The sequence below is a fragment of the Conger conger genome, chromosome 16 (assembly GCF_963514075.1).
Source record: "Conger conger chromosome 16, fConCon1.1, whole genome shotgun sequence".
In the NCBI taxonomy this organism is placed as follows: Eukaryota; Metazoa; Chordata; class Actinopteri; order Anguilliformes; family Congridae; genus Conger; species Conger conger.
In genome coordinates this window covers 33,365,266-33,391,586 of record NC_083775.1, presented here as the reverse complement: position 1 = coordinate 33,391,586, position 26,321 = coordinate 33,365,266, and the positions used below count along the sequence as shown (strand labels likewise).

Here is a 26,321-nt window from a genome sequence, read left to right as displayed (position 1 = left end):
AGAAGCTGATTTCAGGACAAAATGGAAGTGCCTTTAGATTAATCATTACAATTCCAAAAACATGTATCCTATATATTTTTTGTGCAAGTTATTTCTGATTCTTTATAAAAATCTTCAATAAAAACTGAATTCACTCAGCCACTGTCTACGGGGGTTTTCTATGGTGAAAGAAACTTGCCTACATTTCATATCCTATTGTTTAAATTAGATGGAGGGCTCAAGAGAAGGAGAGCGTCTGCTAAATGCCTTGTAATGTAATGTAATGTAATGAGATGAGGGCGGAGTTGTGGTTCTGGGATGCTGGTTCTGCCATCAAGCACTCCTGGGGCGTGGTGGGCTAGCGCTGGGATGAAGCACTGAAGAAGGAGACGGGCCACTTGAAAACCAGATGAACCCTATCCAGCTCTGCCCAAGTTGGGGGAGTATTGCCAGGAAGGAGGAAGGAGGAGAGAGGAGCGATTGTAGTGACACAAGCTCACAGAATGAACAGGGAAACGGATACCTGAATTATTGGCACCCTGGATAAAAACTAACAACAAAGGCTGCGGATAACAAACAACACAGACAATAACCTATATGCTATGTTCAAACTATATACTTTTATTCATATTTACTCAAAAATACATTTACTCATGTTTCCATGTTTTTTCCATTTTTTTTCTGAACCTATAGGTGCCATAATTTTGGCACCTATGGTTTTCAGAAAGAAATGTCATTATTTAATGAAAACAGACATAAATAATAAAGATTCTTCTTTTTCATCAAGGGTGCCAATACTTCTGGAGCCCACTGTTGGGATTAACTAACAAATGTTCACAAGCTGCCCTTTTTAAAATTATAATTCTTTCTTGGTCTGTGTATCTGTCATTAAATCCTTCCATATCAGTGATCAGTACTGTTGTAGGCTTGGCTAATTTCTGCTGATACTGCCACTTTTATGGGGAAAGCTTAATTAACAAAGCATGTCGTCACTCAGCCATTTGATCGCAAACTTTTGTGATACCGGTTCAGGCTGGTTGCAGTTGTTGGTTTTGCTAACCCAACTAATGCTAAGAAACCTTGGGTATGTTAAGCTTCCTTTGTAGTATACTCCCCAGAGTTAAACAGTGAGGAGTGTCCATCGAGATAAACAAGACCTGGAGACAGCTTCAGCTTATCATTTCCATGGATTCCTACAGGCACCAGATCATGCACACTGCATACCACAACAGGAAGGAGTGAATAGGAATGAAACATTTGTATACCTTCTGTGCGGCTCAGAAAAAAAAGAGACATAAGAGAGTAATTAGTGCAGTGCGAAGAAATGTTACAATTTAAACATACTGTTCAAAATAGCATAAATTTGCCAGTGTAAAGTCATAGTTTGAATTAATGTCAATGGGGAGATTTAGGCTTAATAAACTGCAATACCTCTGGTTACCACTGGAGTGTGCTAGCTTCAAGCGAGCTGCATCTCTGCCACGTGAAGGTCCTGCAAGGTGATTGGCAGGCACTGTAATCAATGGAGGGCCAGAGAGAAAATGTATCACATTGCTGCTAATTGAATGCCTTTAGCTGTAGCCAATGTTGTTTGTTTTTTTCCTTACAAGTTTTTCGCAATCGCTTTGGACCATTTCCCACAACATTTATAGGAGCATTTGCCAAAACATTTCATGCATATAGTGAAACAAAATTAAAAGTCCCTTTATCATTGTTTGAAATCAAGACAGTCAAAATGGTTAGAGAAACTGCCATTTTGACAGGGAACATTTTCTTTGGAAGAGCATTTGTTCCAGTAACTTCAAATTAGTCTCTCTTTCTTCAGGATAGTATTTCAGACTGAAATATGTAAAGCACCACTTGTAAGAGACTGGACAACAATCTCACTTGCTGAGAATCAATTTTACAGTAACAGAGTACAATAGAATAAACAGAAAACACAACAATGCAGGGGAATCAGTTGTAAATCACAAATACATCACAATTCATGTTTTCTTTATGAACGTCAAACATGCATTGAATTAGCATGAAGAATGAGCGCCTGTTTTCTCTTCTGAATGTTTGTATAATTGAAGACACCGACCAGCCCACATCATCAACCAGCCCTCTGGCATTGTAAAACCATGGTTGATTACATGGTCCACAATGGTGGCCCTCATTTCACGGGAGACCATGTGCCTCTTCTGGCTCTTCCTCTGTTTTGTGGCCTCCTCCTGACCATACCACCACGCCTCCAAACCTCCCCGCCGAGTCACTCCCCACACCCTCGGAGCAGCGGCCCAATTATGGCTCTCCCTCATCATGGGCCCGCCGTACTTGGATCTTGCAGGACCGGAGTGTGATCCCCAGGCAATGGTGTGCAACTGCATCGAATGACAGAGCGATGCCTTAGTGACTGCAAGCTCAGTGCTGCTACAGTTCCCACTGTCTTTGTACTCTGGCTTGAGTCCATCTCTAAACCTGAGGGATAGAACAGGGATGACCAGACAGATCACATCTCTCTCTTTACAATGCCTACTCTACTCAGCCTCTGCTCACCATACCTTCTGCAACTGTTGGCAGGAAGCCACTCTCTCTATCATGCCGTTTCAGAGAAACAAAACTAAACGCTGTCTCTGTCAGTATGTGCAGTAAAAGGTAACTGTCATATCAGGGCTTGACTCTACTCTGCTCAGCCTCTGCTCACTACACCTCCTGCAACTGTGTGAAGTCACTCTCACTCTCTCTGTCACAGCGTTTCAGAGAAACTAAACTAAACTCAGTCCCTGTCCCTGTGTGTGGATTAAAATAAGGTTAGTATCTAGGCGGGCCTGCTCAGAACCGGAAACATCTTCCCTTCTTTCTCAAAAAGATTTAGAGAAACTATACACCATTCTGAACTGAAACTAAACTCTGTCCATTTGAGCAGTACAATGTCACAGGCTGCAGGTCTTATGGATCAAGCCCAGTTGTGACCAGTTATTTTGTGCACTGTGGCCCGTTTCGTTGAAGGGCGATTGAAGTCTGAAAATCGAAAATCAAACACAAAACTAACTTCACCGCACTTGAGAGCACACCTCCTGCAGCTGTGCGCAGAACCAGGAAATAGTTCCCGCTCTCTCTGTCATGCAGTTTCAGAGAAAAAGAAACTCAACTCTGTCTCTGTCCATGTGAGAGGCAGAATGGCTGAAACCAGTATCTCAGTGGTTCAAGACCAGTTCAGCTGTTCGATCTGTCTGGATCTACTGAAGAATCCAGTGACTATTCCCTGTGGACACAGTTACTGTTTGGGCTGTATTAAGGGCTATTGGAGTCAGGGTGATCATACTGGTGTCTTCAGCTGTCCCCAGTGCAGAGAGACTTTCTTCCCAAGGCCTGTTTTAAGAAAAAACACCATACTGGCTGACGTGGTGGAGAAACTGAAGAAGACAGGACTCCAAGCTGTTCCTCCTGCTCACTGCTATGCTGAACCTGGAGACGTGGCGTGTGATTCCTGCACTGGGAGAAAGCACAAAGCCGTTAAATCCTGTCTGTTGTGTCTGGCCTCTTTCTGTGAAACTCACCTCCAGCCTCACTATGGATCTCCTGCCTTTAAGAAGCACAAACTGGTCAAAGCCACTGGAAACCTGCAGGAGAAGATCTGCTCTCATCATGACAAACTGCTGGAAGTTTACTGTCGTACCGATCAGCAGTGTATCTGTCTGTTGTGTACGATGGATGAACACAGAGGCCATGATACAGTCTCAGCTGCAGCAGAATGGACAGAGAAACAGGTAGGGACTGGAGCTCTTACCCACAATTACAGTGATCGTAGTGACAACCTGCAGACTTATCAATTGTAGTTTATGGAATATGTTGAATGTTTTTATGAATTTCATTTTTAAATGTTCATGAAAACTATGAGAAATGCAGCGATCAGTGCAGTAAATATTACATTTAACCCTTGTGTAGTCTTAACAGTCTGTATTTTCCCCTTGTCCGAAGGGTAAAAAATGATCCAACTTCTCTAAACTCCTAAAATAAAGCAGCTTAATTGAATTAAAAACCCCAAATCTATTTTGCATGAAGAAACAGCCTGTAACTCATCACAAACTGCGTCATCAAATTTCAAGTTGAAAAAAGATCATAGTCGCGGGTCATTTTTGACCCTGAAGAAAACACAAGAGTGAAATATTAAACATTAACACTCCTATAATGTTAGGATCTTTTGACCTCTTTTATGTCTGGGGTTAAATTGAGACCAATAGTTCAGATAAACACACAATTATTGTATTAGAATAGAATAATGAATAATGAATTATAGACAGACCTTACCTGTCCTCATATTAAATCTAAACTTTCTCCTCTATCAGATTCCTGTCAGCTCACACTGGATGCCAACACAGTATATAAAAACCTGCATCTGTTTGAGGGGAACAGAGTGATGACCCATGTGAGAGAGAGCCAGTCATATCCTGATCATCCAGAGAGATTTGATGGCACGACACAAGTCCTGTGTAGAGAGGGTCTGTCTGGACGCTGTTACTGGGAGACTGAGTGGAGTGGGTGTGGGGGTTGTATAGCCGTGTCTTATGAAGACAGCAGAAAAGGACTTGGTCATTAGTGTTGTCTGGGATATAATAACCTGTCCTGGGGTTTGTACCACAATCACTCCAATTACTCTTTCTGGCACAATGAGGTTCACACTGAAATCCCTGTCCCCCCCTCCTCCAGAATAGGAGTGTACCTGGATCACAGGGCAGGAACTCTGTCCTTCTACAGCGTCTCTGACATAATGACCCTCGTGCACAGAGTCCAGACCACATTCACTCAGCCCCTCTATCCTGGGTTCTGGGTTGGTTCTGTGAGTTCTGTAAAACTGTGTGATCTTTGATGAGACCAGCTGTAACCAGAGTGAGAGAAAAACACTGCAGGGAGAAAGAGAGGAGAAGTAAATACGTCATAAAAGGCATGCACCTCATTAGGTCTGATGAGGTGCATACCTCTACAGCTCTACCACACTGGGGTCAGAGGAGCACATTTTACACAGTTCTACACCTCTCCCACACTGGGGTCAGGGGAGCACATTTTACACAGTTCTACACCTCTACCACACTGGGGTCAGAGGAACACATTTTACTCAGTTCTACTGTAAGCCAGTAATAATTAGCATTTGGTCTCATGCGCTGGTCAGCTTGCTGACTTCCCCCTCCTGGAGCATACATTGTTAGCCCCCACCTTTTGGCACACATGCCTGTGGGGGAGAACTAGAGAAGGATTCCTGGAGGAGCCTTCTTGGGCCCCCTGGGGAAACCCCCTTCTCTCACATTCCTTCAGGGTTTGAGCACAGGAATACTGGAGATGGCATAAAGATGTTTCATGATAATCCCAGGTCAGAATGTAGTAATGTTTGGTGTTATTCTGATTGGGTCAGTGCAACTGGTGAAATGGTCTAGTTTTTGTAACAGTCTACCTTTGATATCATAACTATCCAGGAGCCCAGGGGAAACTAGGCAAAAGCTGTCTCTGTAGAAGTAATTTGTTTTAGCCCCCTGACCACTGCCTGGTGGGGGTGGCTCTAAATTCCAGATGGGTGACTCACTTTTAGGGTCAGGAACTAAGGCCTGGATTTTGGGGAAACCAAGCAATCTGGGGTTTTGTCTCCTTTCCTTTCCTTCACCCAAATCAGGTTTATCCATCCATCCATTATCTGAACCCGCTTATCCTGATCAGGGTCGCAGGGGGGCTGGAGCCTATCCCAGCATACATTGGGCGAAAGGCAGGAATACACCCTGGACAGGTCGCCAGTCTATCACAGGGCACACACACCATTCACTCACACACTCACACACTCACACACTCACACCTACGGGCAATTTAGACTCTCCAATCAGCCTAACGTGCATGTCTTTGGACTGTGGGAGGAAACCGGAGTACCCGGAGGAAACCCACGCAGACACGGGGAGAACATGCAAACTCCGCACAGAAAGGCCCTGGCCGACGGGGATTCGAACCCAGGACCTCCTTGCTGTGAGGCGGCAGTGCTACCCACTGCACCATCCGTGCCACCCAAATCAGGTTTATCCAAAATGTATATTACCATGAGAGGCACAAATACATATTTACAGCATAATACAGTTATCATGAAGGGGAAGATGTAGTAGTTTGAGGGGTCAATAAGTCATGGGAACCGTGACCCACCACCAGGCACCTCCGATGGGAAAGGCTCCCACAGTGCCCTCGTTTGGGTACTGCTGTCATTACACTGGTGACTGCTCTCCTAGATTAAATATTCAAAACTGCTATTGAGATCGTAAATAGACCCGGTAAAACCTTGAAAACATTGTCCATGTGATCCTTATATTATTGCATTAAGTCTTATGTAATGATAACAGGGAGTGCATGTAAAATGGATAATCAGGAGGGAGGTTTCATGATAACTGCAACATAATAAAACATAAGGGTAATCTGTTTGGTATGGATGTGATCCAGTAAAATCAAGGAATCGGATGAGATACATTTCATAGCAAATTTAGTTTAATAAACCATAGTTTCAGTAACTCAAGGGAAAACCTACACGTCCTCTCTGAGAATCAACTCATTTTCCCTACTTAACAACCCCCAAGGGTGGGGGTCTAAATTCCAGATTTGACCACCCCTCCAGGTTGATTTATGGCACTGCCACCTGGTTTCAAACGTATGATTTGGTATAAAAGCAAGGGAGACAGACCAATCTGGGAAGATCGTATTCGACTTCCCACATAGCATATTGTACGTGTATGTGTAGCAACGGAAAACCGTAATCGGCTTCCCACACTCTGCATGTTCTACTCTTTGTTTGTGTGTAGCCAACGCAGGCTAGGTATGCTGATTTACTCTATCTCTATTCTTAATTTGTGTATTCTGTAATTGACTATTGGAATTCTAAAGCTAATAACCTACCTGTCTGCGAATAAACTATTTTGTTTGTAACTTGCGTGATCTCCATGACTCTAATTCATCTTGTACCTTTTTCAGCCTAAATTACAACTGAATACTCAGAGGGAAATGGTGACAAAAGATCGACTGATCAGTGGCTTGGTACATTCGTGGTAGTTCTAAGCTGAGAGGCCGTCAAGTTCGGCCCATAAAAGGATTGGTGGTGCATGGCTCTTGTAATTTGGTGCAAAGGGAACCCATGGGCGTTACGACGCTGGTTCCTGTCAAATTAGCTCTAAGGAGCCCATTTAATGCACGCCGACCTGGGCTCACAACTGTCATGGCAGTGTTTTGCATGTATTGTGTTGGCTAGACCCTCAGCCTCTGAGTTCGCCGCCGAACTGAGATTTCAGCAATAAATGCTAATCGTGGGAGCATATATTGAGTAATGGTGGCGCAGGTAAGAGTCAAGTGTAATCACTCCCGAGGTTCGCGTATGTTTCAAACCCAAATTTCTAAATTATATCTTAAATGGAGTCAGATAACGAAGGTAACTGTATTGACGCTACTGTGGAGATTCTTGGTCAGCCCAGACCAGTAAAGAGCGAAAGGCAGAGTGGTACTACTGTCTTTGTAACATGGTTTATCCATTAGATGATCTAGACTCTCCATATAGCGGTCATTATTATTTAACCCTACTAATATTCTTCCAGCAACACCAGAAGGACAAACATGTCAGCCCTCGCTAAATTCCATCATTGGATTAGCGTGGGGTTTTACACTACACCTCTACCACACTGGGGAAGAGGAGCACATTTTACACAGTTCTACACCTCTACCACACTGGGGTCAGAGGAGCACATTTTACACAGTTCTACATCTCTACCACACTGGGGTCAGAGAAGCACAGTTCTGAGCAAAATTGTAAATTGTAAATTGTATGGGATTATAATATGATTAACATATGGAACATATTTTTCTGTCAAAAGGATTACCTGCACAGTCCGTTTAATAAAAATGTGAACTGAATTCTGAACACTCATTAACCCAGTGGACTGCAAGAGGCCTTCAATTCAGTCCTCCATCCTGACATGGACAAAAAGATAAAAATAATGGATTGGAAACTGAAAAGAGATAAAGCTGGAATAAGACAGGAAATATGTGGGTGTGGAAAATGGGATTCTCTGCTTTTACTTCTGCTTCTTCCACACAAAACTTATACTGCTTTGTAATAATCACACTGTTGACTGAAAGTCATTCTGTAGTTTATCTTCACGTGTCTTTGCACCAATGTGGGGCTGGCAGGGCTGAATGGGAGGGGTTATTGTCTTTACTGTAAGCAGCTGATATCAGTACAAAATGGAAGTGCCTTTAAATTAATCATTACAATTCCAAAAACATGTGTCCTATATAATTTTTGTGCAAGTTATTTCTGATTCTTTATGAACAAATCTTCAATAAAAACTGAATTCACTAAGCCACTGCCTACAGGGGTTTTCTATGGTGAAAGAAACGTGCCTACATTTGATATCCTCATGTTTAAATTAGATGGAGGGCTCAAGAGAAGGAGAGTGCTGTTTAAGTATAGCAGGAAAAGAGGGCAAAACAGGAGCACCAAGGAGCCCTCTGGAGGACCCACAGTAGTAGGCAGTGAGGAGGGGAGCTCCACCAGTGTTTTGGAACAAAATTCTATTTATCCATCCATTATCTGAACCCGCTTATCCTGATCAGGGTCGCAGGGGGGCTGGAGCCTATCCCAGCATACATTGGGCGAAAGGCAGGAATACACCCTGGACAGGTCGCCAGTCTATCTCAGGGCACACACACCCATACACTCATACACTCATACACTCATACCCTCATACCCTCATACCCTCATACACTCATACACTCATACCCTCATACCTACGGGCAATTTAGACTTTCCAATCAGCCTAACGTGCATGTCTTTGGACAATGGGAGGAAACCGGAGTACCCGGAGGAAACCCACGCAGACACGGGGAGAACATGCAAACTCCGCACAGAGAGGCCCCGGCCAACGGGGATTCGAACCCAGGACCTCCTTGCTGTGAGGCGGCAGTGCTACCCACTGCACCATCCGTGCCGCCAAAATTCTATTCATAATAATTATAATTATTATAATTATTATAATTATCTGCCAAATGCCAATAATGTAATGTAATTATAAACTGCTTCAACAGCAGATCTAAAATGTGTAGATATCACATGACAAGGAAGGCTGTTCTTAGTATGCAGCTCACTGACGCCCTCTGGTGGATATGGTGATAAATGCATCTGTACATGAGACAAACTGAAACAACCAGGGGTGCTTCTGGGACTCCAGAATCACTGACACATTTGATTGAGCGTATGACTCACTCAGTCAGGAACATGGTCAGTCAGTTTCTATTTGGCCACACCCACGATAGAGAATGAGGTCACAGAGATACAGGGAGCTTGTTGGCAGTGTTGGATTGACTCACAGATCTTTAAAATAGGTGGATTGGCAGAAGTAGTGGGACAGGTAAAGTGTGTTGAAAAAGTAATCCAGATGGTTTAACAAACTCTGTATTTATGCAGAATATGTACTGCATTGATAAATACGTTTTTTAAAAAGTTTCTCAGAACAGGGTAGAATGCAGCAAAGACTTTGAAGAGCTCTACACAGCAGCAGACTGGGAGATGCAGGCGGATCTGGCAGTAAGAGCAGTCGTCTGGCAGTTGGAGGGTTGCCGGTTCAAATCCTACCCTGGGTGTGTCGAAGTGTTCTTACACATTGAAACTCCTTACATCCCACCGCCCGACCACCTGTCCTCTTGACCCCATCCCCTCTCCCCTCCTACAATCTATATCCGATGACATTCTCCCTTTTCTCTCCTCTCTAATCAACACCTCCCTCTCTTCCGGCACCATGCCCTCTTCCCTGAAGAGGGCCAGAGTCACTCCCCTGCTCAAAAAACCTGCTCTTGACCCCTCTGCCCTGAACAACTACCGGCCTGTCTCTCTTCTTCCCTTTATCGCTAAAACTCTGGAATGGGCGGTCTGCTCCCAACTGTCCACTTATCTTCTCCAGAACAATCTCCATGACCCCAACCAGTCTGGCTTAAAGAGTGGCCACTCCACTGAGACTGCCCTGCTCGCGGTCACTGAGGCACTCCACTCTGCTAAAGCCAAATCCCTCTCTTCTGTCCTTATCTTCCTCGACCTGTCGGCCGCCTTCGATACAGTCAATCATGAGATTCTGCTCTTATCGCTGTCTGGGATGGGTGTCACAGGGTCTGCACTCGCTTGGTTTTCCTCCTACCTCTCTGGTCGCTCCTACCAGGTGACTTGGAGGGGCTCAGTCTCCGACCCTCACCCCCTACAAACTGGAGTCCCGCAGGGCTCAGTTCTTGGGCCTCTCCTCTTCTCGCTATACACCATGTCTCTTGGTTCTGTTATCTCTTCCCATGGCTTTTCTTATCATTCTTACGCCCAACTCTTTATTTCCTTCCCCCCCGACACCCAAGTCACCACACAGATCTCTGCCTGCTTGGCTGATATCTCTGCGTGGATGACTTCCCACCACCTGAAGCTCAACCTTGCCAAATCTGAGCTTCTCTACATCCCTGCTAAGTCCTCTCCGTCAATCGACCTCTCACTGACTGTTAAGGACTTTGTAGTTTCCTCCTCCCGTACGGCAAAGAATCTTGGGGTGACTCTTGATAACTGCCTCACCCTGGCTCCACAAGTATCCTCCACTGCCAGAACCTGCAGGTTCTTTCTGTATAATATACGCCGTATCCGTCATCTCCTGACTGAGAGAGCCACCCAGCTCCTAGTCCAGGCGCTCGTCATTTCCCGCCTGGATTACTGCAACTCCCTCCTAGCCGGTCTTCCAGCGTGTGCCATCAAGCCCCTCCAGCTGGTCCAGAATGATGCAGCCCGCCTGATCACCAGTCAGCCCAGGTCGGCTCATGTCACCCCGCTTCTCATTGGCCTCCACTGGCTTCCTATTGCCGCACGCATCCGTTTCAAGGCCCTAGTGTTGGCATTTCAGGCTGCTAAGGGGACTGCCCCACCTTACATACAATCCCTGATCACTCCCTACTCCCCAGCTAGACCACTCTCTGGTCCTGACCACTCACAGCTCTGGTCGCCTTATGGTTCCCTCTCTACGTGCACCTGGCGGTCGAGCTGCACGTTCACGCCTGTTTTCCGTTCTGGTTCCTCAGTGGTGGAATGACTTGCCTACCACTGTCAGAACAGCAGAATCCCTCCCCCTATTTCGACGCAGACTCAAGACCCACCTTTTCAAACTCTACCTTAGTCCTCCCTCCTGATTTCCCCTGCCCCTCCTTTCTGATATCCCTATTCTTGTCTAACCCAAAAAAAAAAAAAAAAAAAAAAGAAATTGCACTTATGATGACGACTATGTTTAATTTGCTCGTTCTGGATGTGATGCTTTGACTTATGGTAGAACCTATGCACTTGTAAATCGCTTTGGATTAAAAGTGTCTGCCAAATTACAAAAATGTAAATGTAAATGTTCTTGAGCAAGACACCTAACCCCCAAATGCTCCTGACAAGCTGGTCAGTGCCTTGCATGGCAGCCAATCGCTGTCGGTGTGTGAGTGTGTGTATGAATGGGTGAATGAGAAGCATCAATTGTACAGCGCTTTGGATAAAGGTGCTATATAAATGCCAACCATCAACCATCTCAAGAGGCAACTAAATAAGTTCAGGAACCATATTGTGTCACTCCATCACTTCCTGTTTCACGAGAGGTGAACAAACATGCAAAATGCCTTTGTCATGCTTTTGGCATTTCAGCCAAAGCCAAAGAACTGTCCATTTGGAAAAGACAGATGGTAATTGACTGTCACAAGTCTGGTAATGGGTAGATCACCATGGAAGCCTGGCACATAGACAGCCCTTACTGAACACAATAAACAAAACCAAGCATGTTGAGTTTGCCAAACATCATTGAAATTATGACTGGAAGAGAGTGCTGTAGTCATATGAGACCAAAATTGAATGAGGAATGATCCACGGAGAATCACCTCATACTGCACCGATACTGTCAAATATGGAGCTGGATCATTGATGATTTGGATATTTTCTGTTGTTAGTTGTCCAGGGGCACTATTTTAGATCAATGGCAAAATGAATTCAACAAAGTACCAAGACATTTTGGCAGAAAATCTGGTTAGAAGCTGGGACATGGTCGTAGGTAGATTGACTGCAGGACAATGACTCGAAACACAATACAAATTTCACACAGAAATGGTTCAGAAAAAACAACATCCATTTTCTGCAATGGCCACCTCAGTCTCCGGACTTAAATCCCATTAAAAACCTGTGGTCAGAATGGAAGAGAGGTCCATAAGCATAAATCCAAGGTTATCAATGATTCTGAAATGTTATTTCTGGTGGAATTGTCAAAAATCCCGCCAAATGTGTTTTCTAACCATATCAGAAATTATAGGAAAAGTCTCATGGCTGTCATGTTCAGCAGGGGTGTTTGCAGAAGGGATTAGACAAGGGGGGGCCAATTTTGGCTCCTATGGTTTTCAGAAAGAAACGTCATTACTTAATGAAAACATACATAATAATAAAGATTCTTCTTTTTTATCAAGGGTGCCAATAATTCTGGAGCCCACTGATGGGATTAACTAACAAATATACACAAGCTAACATTTTTTTAATTTTAATTGTTTAATGGTCGGGCGGCACGGATGGTGCAGTGGGGAGCACTGCCGCCTCACAGCAAGGAGGTCCTGGGTTCGAATCCCTGTCGGCTGAGGCCTCTCTGTGTGGAGTTTGCATGTCCCCCCCCCCCTTGTCTGTGTGGGTTTCCTCCGGGTACTCTGGTTTCCTTCCACAGTCCAAAGACATGCAGGTTAGGCTGATTGGAGAGTCTAAATTGCCCATAGGTATGAGTGTGTGAGCGAATGGTGTGTGTGCCCTGCGATGGACTGGTGACCTGTCCAGGGTGTATTCCTGCCTTTCGCCCAATGTATGCTGGGATAGGCTCCAGCGACCCTGTTCAGGATAAGCGGGTTAAGATAATGGATGGATGGATGGATGTTTAATGGTCTTTGTATTCGTCATTAAATCTTTCGATATCAGTGATCAGTACTGTTGTAGGCTTGGCTAATTTCTGCTGATACTGACACTTTTATGGGGAAAACTTCATTAACAAAGCTTGTCATCACTTAGCCATTTGATCGCAAACTTTTGTGATACCGGTTCAGGCTGGTTGCAGTTGTTGGTTATGTGAATCCAGCTAATGCTAAGAAACCTTGGGTATGTTAAGCTTCCTTTTTGGTATACTCCCCAGAGTTAAACAGTGAGGAGTGTCCATGGAGATATACAAGTCCTGGAGACAGCTTCCGCTTATCATTTCCATGGGTTCCTACGGGCACTAGGTCATGCACACTGCATACCTAAACGGGAAGGAGTGAATAGGAATGAAACATTTGTATACCTTCTGTGCAGCTCAGAAAAAAAAGAGTCATGAGAGACCAATTCGTTCAGTGGAAAGAAATTTTACAATTTAAACATACTGTCCAAAATAGCATAAATTTGCCAGTGTAAAGTCATAGTTTGAATGAATGTCAATGGGGAGATTGAGGCTTAATAAACTGCAATACCTCTGGTAACCCCTGGATTGTACGAGCTTCAAGTGAGCTGCATCTCTGCCATGTGAAGGTCCTGCAAGGTGATTGGCAGGCACTGTAATCAATGGAGGGCCAAAGAGAAAATCACATTGCTGCTTATTGAATGCCTTTAGCTGTAGCCAATGTTATTTGTTTTTTTCAATCGCTTTGGCCCATTTCCCACTACATTTGTAGGAGCATTTGCCAAAACATTTCATGCATACAGTGAAATGGTATGGTTCACCACCAAAAATGCGTCCCTCACTCAAAAACTCATTGTTTCAATTACTCAGTGTGATCAAAATGAAAAGTCCCTTTATCATTGTTTGAAATCAAGACAGTCAAAATGGTTTGAGAAACTGTCATTTTGACAGGGAATATTTTCTTTGGTCGAGCATTTGTTACAGTAACTTCAAATTAGTCTCTCTTTCTTCAGTACAATATTTCAGACTGAAATATGGAAAACACCACTTGTAAGAGACTGGACAACAATCTCACTTGCTGAGAATCAATTTTACAGTTACAGAGTGCAATACAGTAAACAGAAAACACAACAATGCAAAGGAATCATTACATTACATTATTGGCATTTGGCAGACGCTCTTATCCAGAGCGACGTACAACAAAGTGCATAACCAGGGATAAGTTCGCTGAAAGACCCTAGAGGGAAGTACAATTTCAACTGCTACCTGTACAACAAAGATAAGGATGTGAACCTTTTTTTTTTTTTTTTTTTTTTTTGAGAACAAATAAACAAACAAACAGAGCAAAAGTGACCAAAGTGAACTATCCAAACACTGCTTACCTAGCCAACTAAAAATACCGATACACAAAGCACATCACAGAGACAACAATTAAGGTTCACAGGGAGGTAGGGAGGGACGGGGAGAGGTGCTGCTTGAAGAGGTGTGTCTTCAGCTTGCGCTTGAAGGTGGGGAGAGATTCTACAGTTCTGACCTCAACGGGGAGTTTGTTCCACCACCGTGGAGCCAGAACAGACAGTAGTCGTGAGCGTGAGGTGGAGGTTCGGAGAGGGGGAGGTGCCAAGTGGCCTGTGGAGACTGAACGAAGAGGTCTGGCAGGGGTGTAGGGTCTGATGATTTTTTGTAGATAAGCTGGCGAAGACCCTTTAACTGCTTGGAAGGCTAGCACCAATGTTTTGAATTTGATGCGAGCCATGACAGGCAGCCAGTGGAGGGAAGTAAGCAGGGGGGTGACGTGTGAGTATTTGGGAAGGTTGAAGACCAGACGAGCTGCTGCATTCTGGATGAGTTGGAGGGGTCTGATGGCGGACGCTGGGAGGCCAGCCAAGAGGGAATTGCAGTAGTCCAGGCGGGACAGAACCATCGCTTGGACCAGGAGCTGGGTCGAGTAGGGGTAGAGAAAGGGGCGGATTCTCCGTATGTTGTATAGGAAGAACCTGCAAGACCGGGTCACCGCTGCAATGTTCTCGGAAAGGGATAGTCTGCTGTCCATCACCACGCCGAGGTTCCTTGCACTGGGTGACGGCGTGAGTGTGGTATCCCCGAGGGAAATGGAGAGATCCAGATGGGGAGAGGTTTTAGCAGGGATGAATATCATTTCAGTCTTGCCTGGGTTGAGCTTTAGATGGTGGTTGTCCATCCAGCTCTGGATGTCCCTCAGGCAAGCAGAGATACGGGTTGAAACCTGCAAATCAGACGGCGGGAACGAGACAAAGAGTTGGTATCGTCCGCGTAGCAGTGGTAGGATAGCCCATGTGCAGTGATCACAGGGCCAAGGGAGCAAGTGTAAAGAGAAAAAAGAAGCGGGCCTAGGACTGAGCCCTGGGGAACTCCTGTGGCGAGGGGCCGAGGTGTCGATACCGAACCAGCCCAGGCAACCTGGAAGGAGCGACCAGAGAGGTAGGACTCAATCCAGTCCAGGGCTGTGCCACAGATGCCCGTTGCTGACAGGGCAGACAGGAGGATGGAGTGATCCACAGTGTCGAAGGCAGCAGAGAGATCTAGGAGAATGAGGACAGAGGAGAGGGAGGCTGCTCGTGCGGCATGGAGTGACTCACTGACGGAGCCAGACTGATGGGGGTCTAGCAGGTTGTTGTTAGAAAAGAAAGAAGAAAGTTGAGTAGAAGCGGCTCGTTCTATAGTTTTAGAAAGGAAAGGAAGAAGAGATACCGGGCGGTAGTTCTGGATGATGGAGGGATCCAGAGTAGGCTTTTTTAGTTTTTTAGTTGTAAATCACCAATACATCACAGTTCATTTTTTCTTCATGAACGTCAAACATGCATCGACTCTAAACTGAAATAGCATGAATAATGAGCACCTGTTTTCTCTTCTGAATGTTTGTATAATTGAAGACACCGACCGGCCCACATCATCTGCCATGGTTGATTACATGGTCCACAATGGTGGCCCTCATTCCACAGGAGACCATGTGCCTCTTCTGGCTCTTCCTCTGTTTTGTGGCCTTCTCCTGACCATACCACCACGCCTCCAACCCTCCCCGCCGAGTCACTCCCCACACGCTCGGAGCAGCGGCCCAATTATGCCTCTCCCTCATGGGCCCGCCATACTTGGATCTGGCAGGACCGGCGTGTGATCCCCAGGCCATGGTGTGCAACGGCATCGAATGACAGAGCGATGCCTTAGTGACTGCAAGCTCAGTGCTGCTACAGTTCCCACTGTCTTGTACTCTGGCTTGAGTCCATCTCTAAACCTGAGGGATAGAACAGGGATGACCAGACAGATCACATCTCTCTCTTTACAATGCCTACTCTGCTCAGCCTCTGCTGACCACACCTTCTGCAACTGTTTGAAGTCACTCCCACTCTCTCTGTCATGGCGTTTCACAGAAACTAAACTAAACTCAGTCCCTGTCCCTGTGTGTGGATTAAAATAAGGTTAGTATCTAGGCGGGCCTGCTCAGAACCAGAAACATCTTCCCTTCTTTTTTAAAAAGATTTAGAGAAACTATACACCATTCTGTACTTAAAGTAAACTCAATTAATCTTTAGCTGCATTGGTCTGGAGTTAATAGCTCATGTGACCTGGAAGTGACCTGGAAGCTCTTGAAATATTAACATTGGAACTCCCCGGGGATCCAGGGGTTGTGCATGTATGTTCATGTTGTGCTGCGATCTCTGAGCTCCTCTTGATACCAAAGTTATTTTCAGCACTGTGGCCTTGTAATGTTCCTGTTATTCTGTCTGTTAGTTATTTTCGTTATTCTTGTAATTCATGATTTTTCATTATTTCATATCTGGTTATTCATTCATAGTATTGCATCCGTCTCCCCTGTGATGTCTGTTTCTGTATGTTTCCAAGCCCTAGTCACTTCCCTGTCTGCGTGCTGCACTATTCGGGCGGTTTTGGAAGTTTCTGGGTTTCAAAGATTCAACGATTCCTTCTCAGCCTTGCATTTTCTTACTTCCTGCTTTTTCGCCAGTTCAAATTGTAGATAGCACTAATAAATTTATAGCAACTAACATAGATATTGTACCGTACTAATTATATTAACACACTGTCTGCCTAACTAATCAACTAACAGCCACTAGTTTGGGGTGATTCAGATTTAATCATGTAACTAACTTTGATTCTGCTCTGTAACTCCGCCTCTCTATTCTATCACTGATTACTTGCTTTGATTCAATTAAGTGTTCGCACCTGCCTCCCTCTAGCACTACGTCTCCTAACTCTTAGCAATTGTCCGCTCCCTAATCTGGAGCCGTCTGTATTACATGTGGGTCTATGTGTCCAGTTCGCATCTTCGTTTTCCCCTTGTTATTGTATTACTACCCCATTATGTTCCCCACCTGGTGTTTATTTGTTAAGCCCCCCTCACTCCCGTGCCACACCTAGTATGTACTTTCCCCTCATGTATTTAAACCCCAGTCTCTGATAGTAACTTTGTTAGAACGTTGATCATCATTTCAGTGCCAATTCTGTGTAAGCCTGTTATTGATTGAGATTCCTGAGACACACCTTTGCCTGAATCCGAGTTTGCCTTTGCCCTTTTGATTTGTTGTTTTTCCCAGTTTTTGGTTTTGATCTTCGCTTTGTGTTTTCTACTTCCCGCTTGCCTTACCCCTTTTGCATTTCTGCCTTCTGGATTTAGACTTTGGGCTGTTTATTTACCATTCTTTTTGCAACTCGATTTGGCGCAGTGTTTTTGGGATTACCTGGCTTTTGACACTTAGACCTAAATAAATACAATTCTTAATTATCCCATGGTCTGCGCCTGGGTCTCTACGGACATAACAGGCCTGTATTGTTGAACAGCTATTGAAGTCCAAAAGTCGAACGTCAAACACAAAATGAACTTTACCACATTACAGAGTGTGTTTCATTACGTGCTGAAAGTCTGCTCTCTACACTCACTGCTCTGCTCAGCCTGGCCTCAGTCCAACACCACACCTCCTGCAGCTATGCGCAGAACCAGGAAGTAATTCCCCCCCTCTCTGTCACGCAGTTTCAGAGAAACAGAAACTCTGCTCTGTCAGTGTGAGAGGCAGAATGGCTGAGGCCAGTATCTTAGTGGATCAAGACCAGTTCAGCTGTTCGATCTGCCTGGATGTACTGAAGAATCCGGTGGCTATTCCCTGTGGACATAGTTACTGTTTGGGCTGTATTAAGGGCTGCTGGGATCAGGATGATCATACTGGTGTCTTCAGCTGTCCCCAGTGCAGAGAGACTTTCTTCCCAAGGCCTGTTTTAAGAAAAAACACCATACTGGCTGATGTGGTGGAGAAACTGAAGAAGGCAGGACTCCAAGCTGCTGCTCCTGCTCACTGCTATGCTGGACCTGGAGATGTGGTGTGTGATTCCTGCACTGGGAGAAAGTACAAAGCAGTTCAATCCTGTCTGATGTGTCTGGCCTCTTTCTGTGAAACTCACCTCCAGCCTCACTATGAATCTCCTGCATTTAAGAAGCACAAACTGGTCAAAGCCACTGGAAACCTGCAGGAGAAGATCTGCTCTCATCATGACAAACTGCTGGAAGTTTACTGTCGTACCGATCAGCAGTGTATCTGTCTGTTGTGTACGATGGATGAACACAGAGGCCATGATACAGTCTCAGCTGAAGCAGAATGGACAGAGAAACAGGTAAGAACACAATTACACACAATTACAGTGATTGTAGTGACAACTCGCAGACTTATCAATTGTATTTTATGGAATATGTTGAATGCTTACTTATTACATTTTTAAATGTTGAAAACTATGAGAAATGCAGCCACTTCCAGGTTTGAAGTACACAGCAATAAAGCAGTAAACAGGAAGCAGGGGTGGCCTGCAGCGTAGTGGTTAAGGTACACGACTGGGACACGCAGGGTCGGTGGTTCAATCCCTGGTGTAGCCACAATAAGATCCGCACAGCCGTTGGGCCCTTCAGCAAGACCCTTAACCCTGCACTGCTCCCGGGGGGTATTGTCTTCTGCTTAGTCTAATCAACTGTACGTCGCTCTGGATATTCTAAAAATGTCCCGCCACTGGGAGTCACTCAAAGAGTGCAGAACACAGTTCCACCACTCCTGATTCCAGCTGTGCATCCAAAGCCTTCTCTCAATTGGGCTATCAGTGCAGTAAATATTAAATTTAAGTGCTAATACTAATGTAGTCTCAACATTCAGTTTTTTACCCTTGTCCTAAAGGTAAAAAATGATCCACCTTCACTAAACTTCTAAAATAAAGCAGCTTAATTGAATTTAAAACCCCAATTTCTATTTTGCATGAAGAAAAAGCTTGTAACTTATCACAAACTGCGTCACCAAATTTCAAATTGAAAAAAGATCATAGTGGCGGGTCAATTTTGACCCTGAAGAAAAGAGTGAAATATTAAACATTAACACTCCTATAATGTTAAGATCTTTTGACCTCTTATGTCTGGGGTTAAATTAAGACCAACAGTTCAGATCAACACACAATTATTGTAATCGAAATAGTTTGCCACTTTGGTTGTCACCTTCTTATTGATTCCAAAATGACTAGCCTTTTATCCATAAATATGAAAAATCAAATTTTCGACCCGAAGGTACAATAAGTGAAAGTTTGGCATCTGTATGTGAAAGTGCCACCAGAATTATGCACAAAAAATAAAAATGGTTGTATAATTTCTAACATTTGGGGGTCAAGAGAACCCCACACAACACATTTGTATGCAACGTTGGTACAGGATTTAGCATAGCAGTATGTTTACCATTTCATTCCACTAAATTAGAAAGTTTGAAAAATCATAGACTATCAATATGAAACAAGATTAACAGATTTTTAAGAGATGTCAAACAATAAATGGGTTCAAAATGATCCCAGACATAATAGAAGGGTTAAGTGATAGCCTTTCTCCACTGTCTTACCATCAGTTACTGTTGCAGAGTTCATAACTTCACAGGGCTCACACATATTGGTATCTGTCTGTTGCCATGCCGACGTTGCCTGTATTACTCTGTGCACTTCAGCACCATACAAGCCACAGGGACATATAAGCACACAGGTCACATGCAGGACATGTAATGTAAACACTATGGACCAAAGATCAGATTCTGCAAACAAGGACACAGTGGCGTTGATACAATGCACCCCTCAGCTACATGAGTGAGTGAGAGAGTGAGAGACAGACTGGATTTGTACTTTTATTTATCTACCTAATGTAGTTTAGACTCTCCAGTTAGCCTAACCTGCATGTCTTTAGACTGTTGGAGAAAACTGGAGTACGAAGAGGAAATCCATGTGGACAAAAAGAGAACTAAAAACAGAAAGACCGTCATCTAGGATTCAAACACGATAACTTTTTGCTGTGGTGGAGGCAATGCTACACGCTGCATGAGTCTGCTGTTGAAACATGTCGTAGTCCTGTTTAATTTGGAATATGATAATGTAGTTGAAAACAGGATATACTGTACCTTGTTAACATGTTACATAAAAATAATATGTCCACAGAAGCAGCTGGGGGCAACACAGAGTAAGTTCCAGCAGAGAATCCAGGAGAGAGAGAAGGAGCTGCAGGAACTGAGGCAGGCTGTGCAGTCAGTCAAGGTGGGTACTGACCAGAGGAGAACACCACAGCTGACTATGTTGGAGCTCAGTCAGGGCTCTCCTCCAGTCAGCCAGTCAGGAGCCCAGTGGCGGGTCACGTTCCAGCCCTGTGGGGCTCAATCTCACTGAGCCACACTGTGGGGAACAAGCTCTCTGGGGTCCCTGTAAGGGCTGAGTGTAAGGCGTAGTTAAAATGTGCAGGCCTTCTCTCTCTGTGTCTCCTAACAGCGCTCTGCACAGGCTGCAGTGGACGACAATGAGAGGATCTTTACTGAGATGATCCGCTCCATTGAGAGAAGGTGCTCTGAGGTGAAAGAGCTGATCAGAGATCAGGAGAAGGCTGAAGTGAGTCGGGCTGAAGGACTCCTGGAGCGACTGGAGCAGGAGATTGCTGAGCTGAGGAGGAGAGATGCTGGGCTGGAGCAGCTTTCACACACAGAGGACCACATCCATTTCCTCCAGGTAACATCACTGGCTCTCTGACAGTCTGCACTATGTACATTGTACATGCTTTGGGAGGTGTGTTCCTAATTTACAAAGATCAGCTCCTGGTATCTCCACAGCAATATATAATATTGAGACTGTTCTCTGTCTGTCTGTCTGTGTGTAGCACTGTCAGTCTCTCTGTGCCCCCCCTGGACCTGGAGACTTACCCAGCATCACTGTCAGTCCACATGTGTCTTTTGAGGCTGTGAGGAAATCTGTCTCTGAACTGAAAGAGCGACTGGAGGACATCTGCAAGGGGGAACTGGTCAAAATTTCTCAATCAGGTTGAAAAAACTTTCATGAGCAAAATATACAGTACTGTGCAGAAGTCTTAGGCACCCAAGACTTTATTATATATATATACAGTGGTGTGAAAAAGTGTTTGCCCCCTTCCTGATTTCTTATTTTTTTGCATGTTTGTCACACATAAATGTTTCAGATCATCAAACAAATTTCAATATTAGTCAAAGACAACACAAGTAAACACAAAATGCAGTTTTTAAATGAAGGTTTTTATTATTAAGGGAGAAAAAAAATCCAAACCTACATGGCCCTGTGTGAAAAAGTGATTGCCCCCCCTGTTAAAACATAACTTAACTGTGGTTTATCAAACCTGAGTTCAATTTCTCTAGCCACACCCAGGCCTGATTACTGCCACACCTGTTCTCAATCAAGAAATCACTTAAATAGGACCTGCCTGACAAAGTGAAGTAGACCAAATGATCCTCAAAAGCCAGACATCATGCCGAGATCTAAAGAAATTCAGGAACAAATGAGAAAGAAAGATCTATCACTCTGGAAAAGGTTATAAAGCCATTTCTAAAGCTTTGGGACTCCAGCGAACCACAGTGAGAGCCATTATCCACAAATGGCGAAAACATGGAACAGTGGTGAACCTTCCCAGGAGTGGCCGGCCGACCAAAATTACCCCAAGCGCGCAGCGACAACTCATCCGAGAGGTCACAAAAGACCCCACAACAACATCCAAAGAACTGCAGGCCTCACTTGCCTCAGTTAAGGTCAGTGTTCATGACTCCACCATAAGAAAGAGACTGGGCAAAAATGGCCTGCATGGCAGAGTTCCAAGACGAAAACCACTGCTGAGCAAAAAGAACATTAAGGCTTGTCTCAATTTTGCCAGAAAACATCTTGATGATCCCCAAAACTTTTGGGAAAATACTCTGTGGTCTGACGAGACAAAAGTTGAACTTTTTGGAAGGTGTGTGTCCCATTACATCTGGCGTAAAAGTAAAAGCATTTCAGAAAACGAACATCATACCAACAGTAAAATATGGTGGTGGTAGTGTGATGGTCTGGGGCTGTTTTGCTGCTTTAGGACCTGGAAGACTTGCTGTGATAAATGGAACCATGAATTCTGCTGTCTACCAAAAAATCCTGAAGGAGAATGTCCGGCCATCTGTTCGTGACCTCAAGCTGAAACGAACTTGGGTTCTGCAGCAGGACAATGATCCAAAACACACCAGCAAGTCCACCTCTGAATGGCTGAAGAAAAACAAAATGAAGACTTTGGAGTGGCCTAGTCAAAGTCCTGACCTGAATCCTATTGAGATGCTGTGGCATGACCTTAAAAAGGCGGTTCATGCTCGAAAACCCTCCAATGTGGCTGAATTACAACAATTCTGCGCTGTAAGAGACTCATTGCAAGTTATCGCAAACGCTTGATTGCAGTTGTTGCTGCTAAGGGTGGCCCAACCAGTTATTAGGTTTAGGGGGCAATCACTTTTTCACACAGGGCCATGTAGGTTTGGATTTTTTTTTCTCCCTTAATAATAAAAACCTTCACTTAAAAACTGCATTTTGTGTTTACTTGTGTTGTCTTTGACTAATATTTAAATTTGTTTGATGATCTGAAACATTTAAGTGTGACAAACATGCAAAAAAATAAGAAATCAGGAAGGGGGCAAACACTTTTTCACACCACTGTATATATCTTTCTTTTTTTATTTATTGTTTTAATTCGATATTATATATTGTCATAAATCGATATTGTTATAAAGACTTTGATTGTTAAATATTTTTTGTTTGTAAAAGAACACATTTGAGATTTCCAAATATTCATTTTCCAAAAGATTTTATTTTACAGAGACATTTTTGCATTTCATTTAAAAAAGTTACATGTTACTGTAAGCAATTGACTACATAAAAACTTGATCAAGTCTGTCTGAGATCAGAAGCAAGGATCCAACCAAAGTCTGCAGAATAACGGTGGCAAGTTCTCCAACATGCTTGGAACAACCTCCCTGCTGATTGTCTTATAGAACTGCAGGACAGCATTGGCTGTCTCAGAGAAGTGATGCAGTTTTAACGCCAAAGGCTGGTCACAAAAAATATTGATTTGATTCAGTTTTTAACTATTCTGCCAAATGACTAAAATGTCATTTAAAATGCATAGTACGTTTATTTAGGACCGTTCATTGAATTATTTGCACAGTGTTATGCAGGTGCACAGTTTTGCACAGTACTGTATTTTAATCAGCTTTCATTCCACACAAAACCAAAGAAGTGCATTTTTCTCTCACTCTGTCTCTGCAGTGAAAAACGTCCGTACTGTAGAGCCCAGGACCAGAGAGGATTTCTTAAAGTGTGAGTGCTCACTCTGAAACTCTGAGCTGGCCCACACACACACACACACACACACACTGTCTATTTAATAAGGTATTGCACTTGAAATGTACCCTCAAACAAGTAGAAAAGCATGACTCTTTCTTTCTTTTCTTTAACTTATCCTTTTCCATCATTGTGTATTTTCTCTGAAACAATCATGAACACATGTACATACATGTGGAGATGGAAAGTACAGTGGGTAGCACTGCCGCCTCACAGCAAGGAGGTCCTGGGTTTGAATCCCCGTCGGCCGGGACCTCTCTGTGTGGAGTTTGCATGTTCTCCCCGTGTTTGCGTGGGTTTCCGCCAGGTACCCCGGTTTCCTCCCACAGTCCAAAGACATGCAGGTTAGGCTGATTGGAGAGTCAAAATTGCCCAGTGTATGAGTGTGTGAGTGAATGGTGTGTGTGCCCTGCGATGGACTGGCAACCAGTCCAGGGTGTATTCCTGCCTTTCCCCCAATGTATGCTGGGATAGGCTCCAGCCCCCCCGCGACCCTGTTCAGAATAAGCGGGTTCGGATAATGAATGAATGAATGCTGTACACTGATAGTATTTAGGAGAAAATAATGAATTATAGACAGACCTTACCAGTCCTCATATTAAATCTAAACTTTCTCCTCTATCAGATTCCTGTCAGCTCAAACTGGACCCCAACACAGCGTATAAAAACCTGCGTCTGTCTGAGGGGAACAGAGTGGTGACCCATGTGAGAGGGATCCAGTCATATCCTGATCATCCAGAGAGATTTGATGGCACGGCACAAGTCTTGTGCAGAGAGGGTCTGTCTGGACGCTGTTACTGGGAGGCTGAGTTGAGTGGAGATTGGGTTTGTTTAGCCATGTCATATAAACACATCAGCAGGAAAAAAGGACAGGGTCATCAGTGTGGTCTGGGAAATAATAATCTGTCCTGGAGTTTTTACCGCCATCCCTCCAAATATTCTTTCAGGCACAATAAAGTTAACACTGAGATCCCTGTTCCCCCCTCCTCCAGAATAGGAGTGTACCTGGATCACAGGGCAGGAACTCTGTCCTTCTACAGTGTCTCTGATACAATGACCCTCCTGCACAGAGTCCAGACCACATTCACTCAGCCCCTCTATCCTGGGTTCTGGGTTGATTCTGGAAGTTCTATAAAACTGTGTGATCTTTGATGAGACCAGCTGTAACCAGAGTGAGAGAAAAACACTGCAGTGAGAAAGAGAAGAGAAGTAAATAAAACATAAAAGATTGAGGGTCTGATGAGGGGCACACCTCTATACCTCTACCACACTGGGGTCAGAGGAACACATTTTACACAGTTCTACACCTCTACCACACTGGGGTCAGAGGAACACATTTTACACAGTTCTACACCTCTACCACACTGGGGTCAGAGGAGCACATTTTACACAGTTCTACACCTCTACCACACTGGGGTCAGAGGAGCACATTTTTCACAGTTCTACACCTCTACCACACTGGGGTCAGAGGAGCACATTTTTCACAGTTCTACACCTCTACCACACTGGGGTCAGAGGAGCACATTTTACACAGTTCTAAGCAAAATTGTAAATTGGGAAATTGTATATTATGGGGATTATAATATGATTAAATAGTGAAAAACAGGTGGAGCATCTTTTTCTGTCAAAAGGATTACCTGCACAGTCCATTTAATAAACATGTGAACTGAATTCTGAATACTCATTAACCCAGTGGACTGCAAGAGGCCTTCAGTTCAGTCCTCCATCCTGACATGGAGAAAAATATTAAAAAAGTGGATCCGAGGGGCATGCCTCTACACCTCTACCACCCTGGGGTCAGAGGAACACATTTTACACAGTTCTGTACCTCTACCACACTGGGGTCAGAGGAACACATTTTACACAGTTCTGAGAGAATCTAACAAGAATTCTGTGAGCTTAATTCTGAACACTCATTAACCCAGTGGACTGCAAGAGGCTTTCAATTCAGTCCTCCATCCTGACATGGAGAAAAAGATGAAAATAATGTTTCGGAAACTGAACAGAGATAAAGCTAGAATAAGACAGGAAATATGTGGGTGTGGAAAATGGGATTCTCTGCTTTCATTTCTGCTTCTTCCACACAAGACTTATAATAATCACCCTGTTGACAGAAAGTCATTCAGTAGTTTATGTTCACGTGTCTTTGTACCAATGTGGGGTTGGCTGGCCTGAATGGGAGGGGTTATTGTCTTTACTGTAAGAAGCAGATTTCACTACAAAATGGAAGTGCCTTTAGATTAATCATTACAATTCAAATACATGTATCCTATGTATTTTTTGTGCAAGTTATTTCTGATTCTTTATAAAAATCTTCAATAAAAACTGAAATCACTGTCTACGGGGGCTTTCTATGGTGAAATTTGGTGGCGGGCTCAAGAGAAGGAGTATTTAAGTATAGTAGGGAAAGAGGGCCAAACAGGAGCGCCAAGCAGCCCAAAAATGATTTTGTTTCTTTGTCGTCAAAAAAATAACTGTGTCAACAGCAGATCTAAAATGTATAGACATCACACGACAGGGAAGGCTGTTCTTAGTATGCAGCTCACTGCCGCCCTCTGGTGGATATGGTGATAAATGCTCCTGTACATGAGACAAACTGAAACAACCAGGGGTGCCTCTGGGACTCCAGAATCACTGACACATTTGAGTGAGCGTATGACTCACTCAGTCAGGAACATGGTCAGTCAGTTTCTATTTGGC

The 26,321-nt window shown here is 44.1% G+C and overlaps 1 protein-coding gene and 1 pseudogene across 1 annotated transcript; both read left to right on the top strand.

Moving 5' to 3' along the window:
• The first annotated feature begins 3,140 nt into the window (after positions 1–3,140).
• On the top strand, positions 3,141–4,831 carry LOC133114177 (E3 ubiquitin/ISG15 ligase TRIM25-like; annotated as a pseudogene).
• A 13,156-nt stretch (positions 4,832–17,987) lies between these two features.
• LOC133114320 (E3 ubiquitin/ISG15 ligase TRIM25-like) lies at positions 17,988–25,849 on the top strand. The gene is made up of 6 exons (XM_061223607.1): positions 17,988–18,578; positions 20,412–20,507; positions 20,736–20,969; positions 21,118–21,277; positions 23,568–23,597; positions 24,247–25,849. Exons 1-6 carry the CDS (start codon positions 17,988–17,990, stop codon positions 24,771–24,773), a joined length of 1,638 nt encoding a protein of 545 aa, XP_061079591.1. The 3' UTR covers positions 24,774–25,849.
• The last annotated feature ends 472 nt before the right edge of the window (positions 25,850–26,321 follow it).

Bases quoted from the DNA above. Each gene is read 5' to 3' on its own strand.
- LOC133114320 (XM_061223607.1), top strand. From the start codon at position 17,988: ATGGCTGAGGCCAGTATCTTAGTGGATCAAGACCAGTTCAGCTGTTCG. The intron at 20,508-20,735 runs GTGGGTACTGAC...GTCTCCTAACAG, and splicing joins AGGCTGTGCAGTCAGTCAAG to CGCTCTGCACAGGCTGCAGT. The intron at 23,598-24,246 runs GTGAGTGCTCAC...CTCCTCTATCAG, and splicing joins CAGAGAGGATTTCTTAAAGT to ATTCCTGTCAGCTCAAACTG.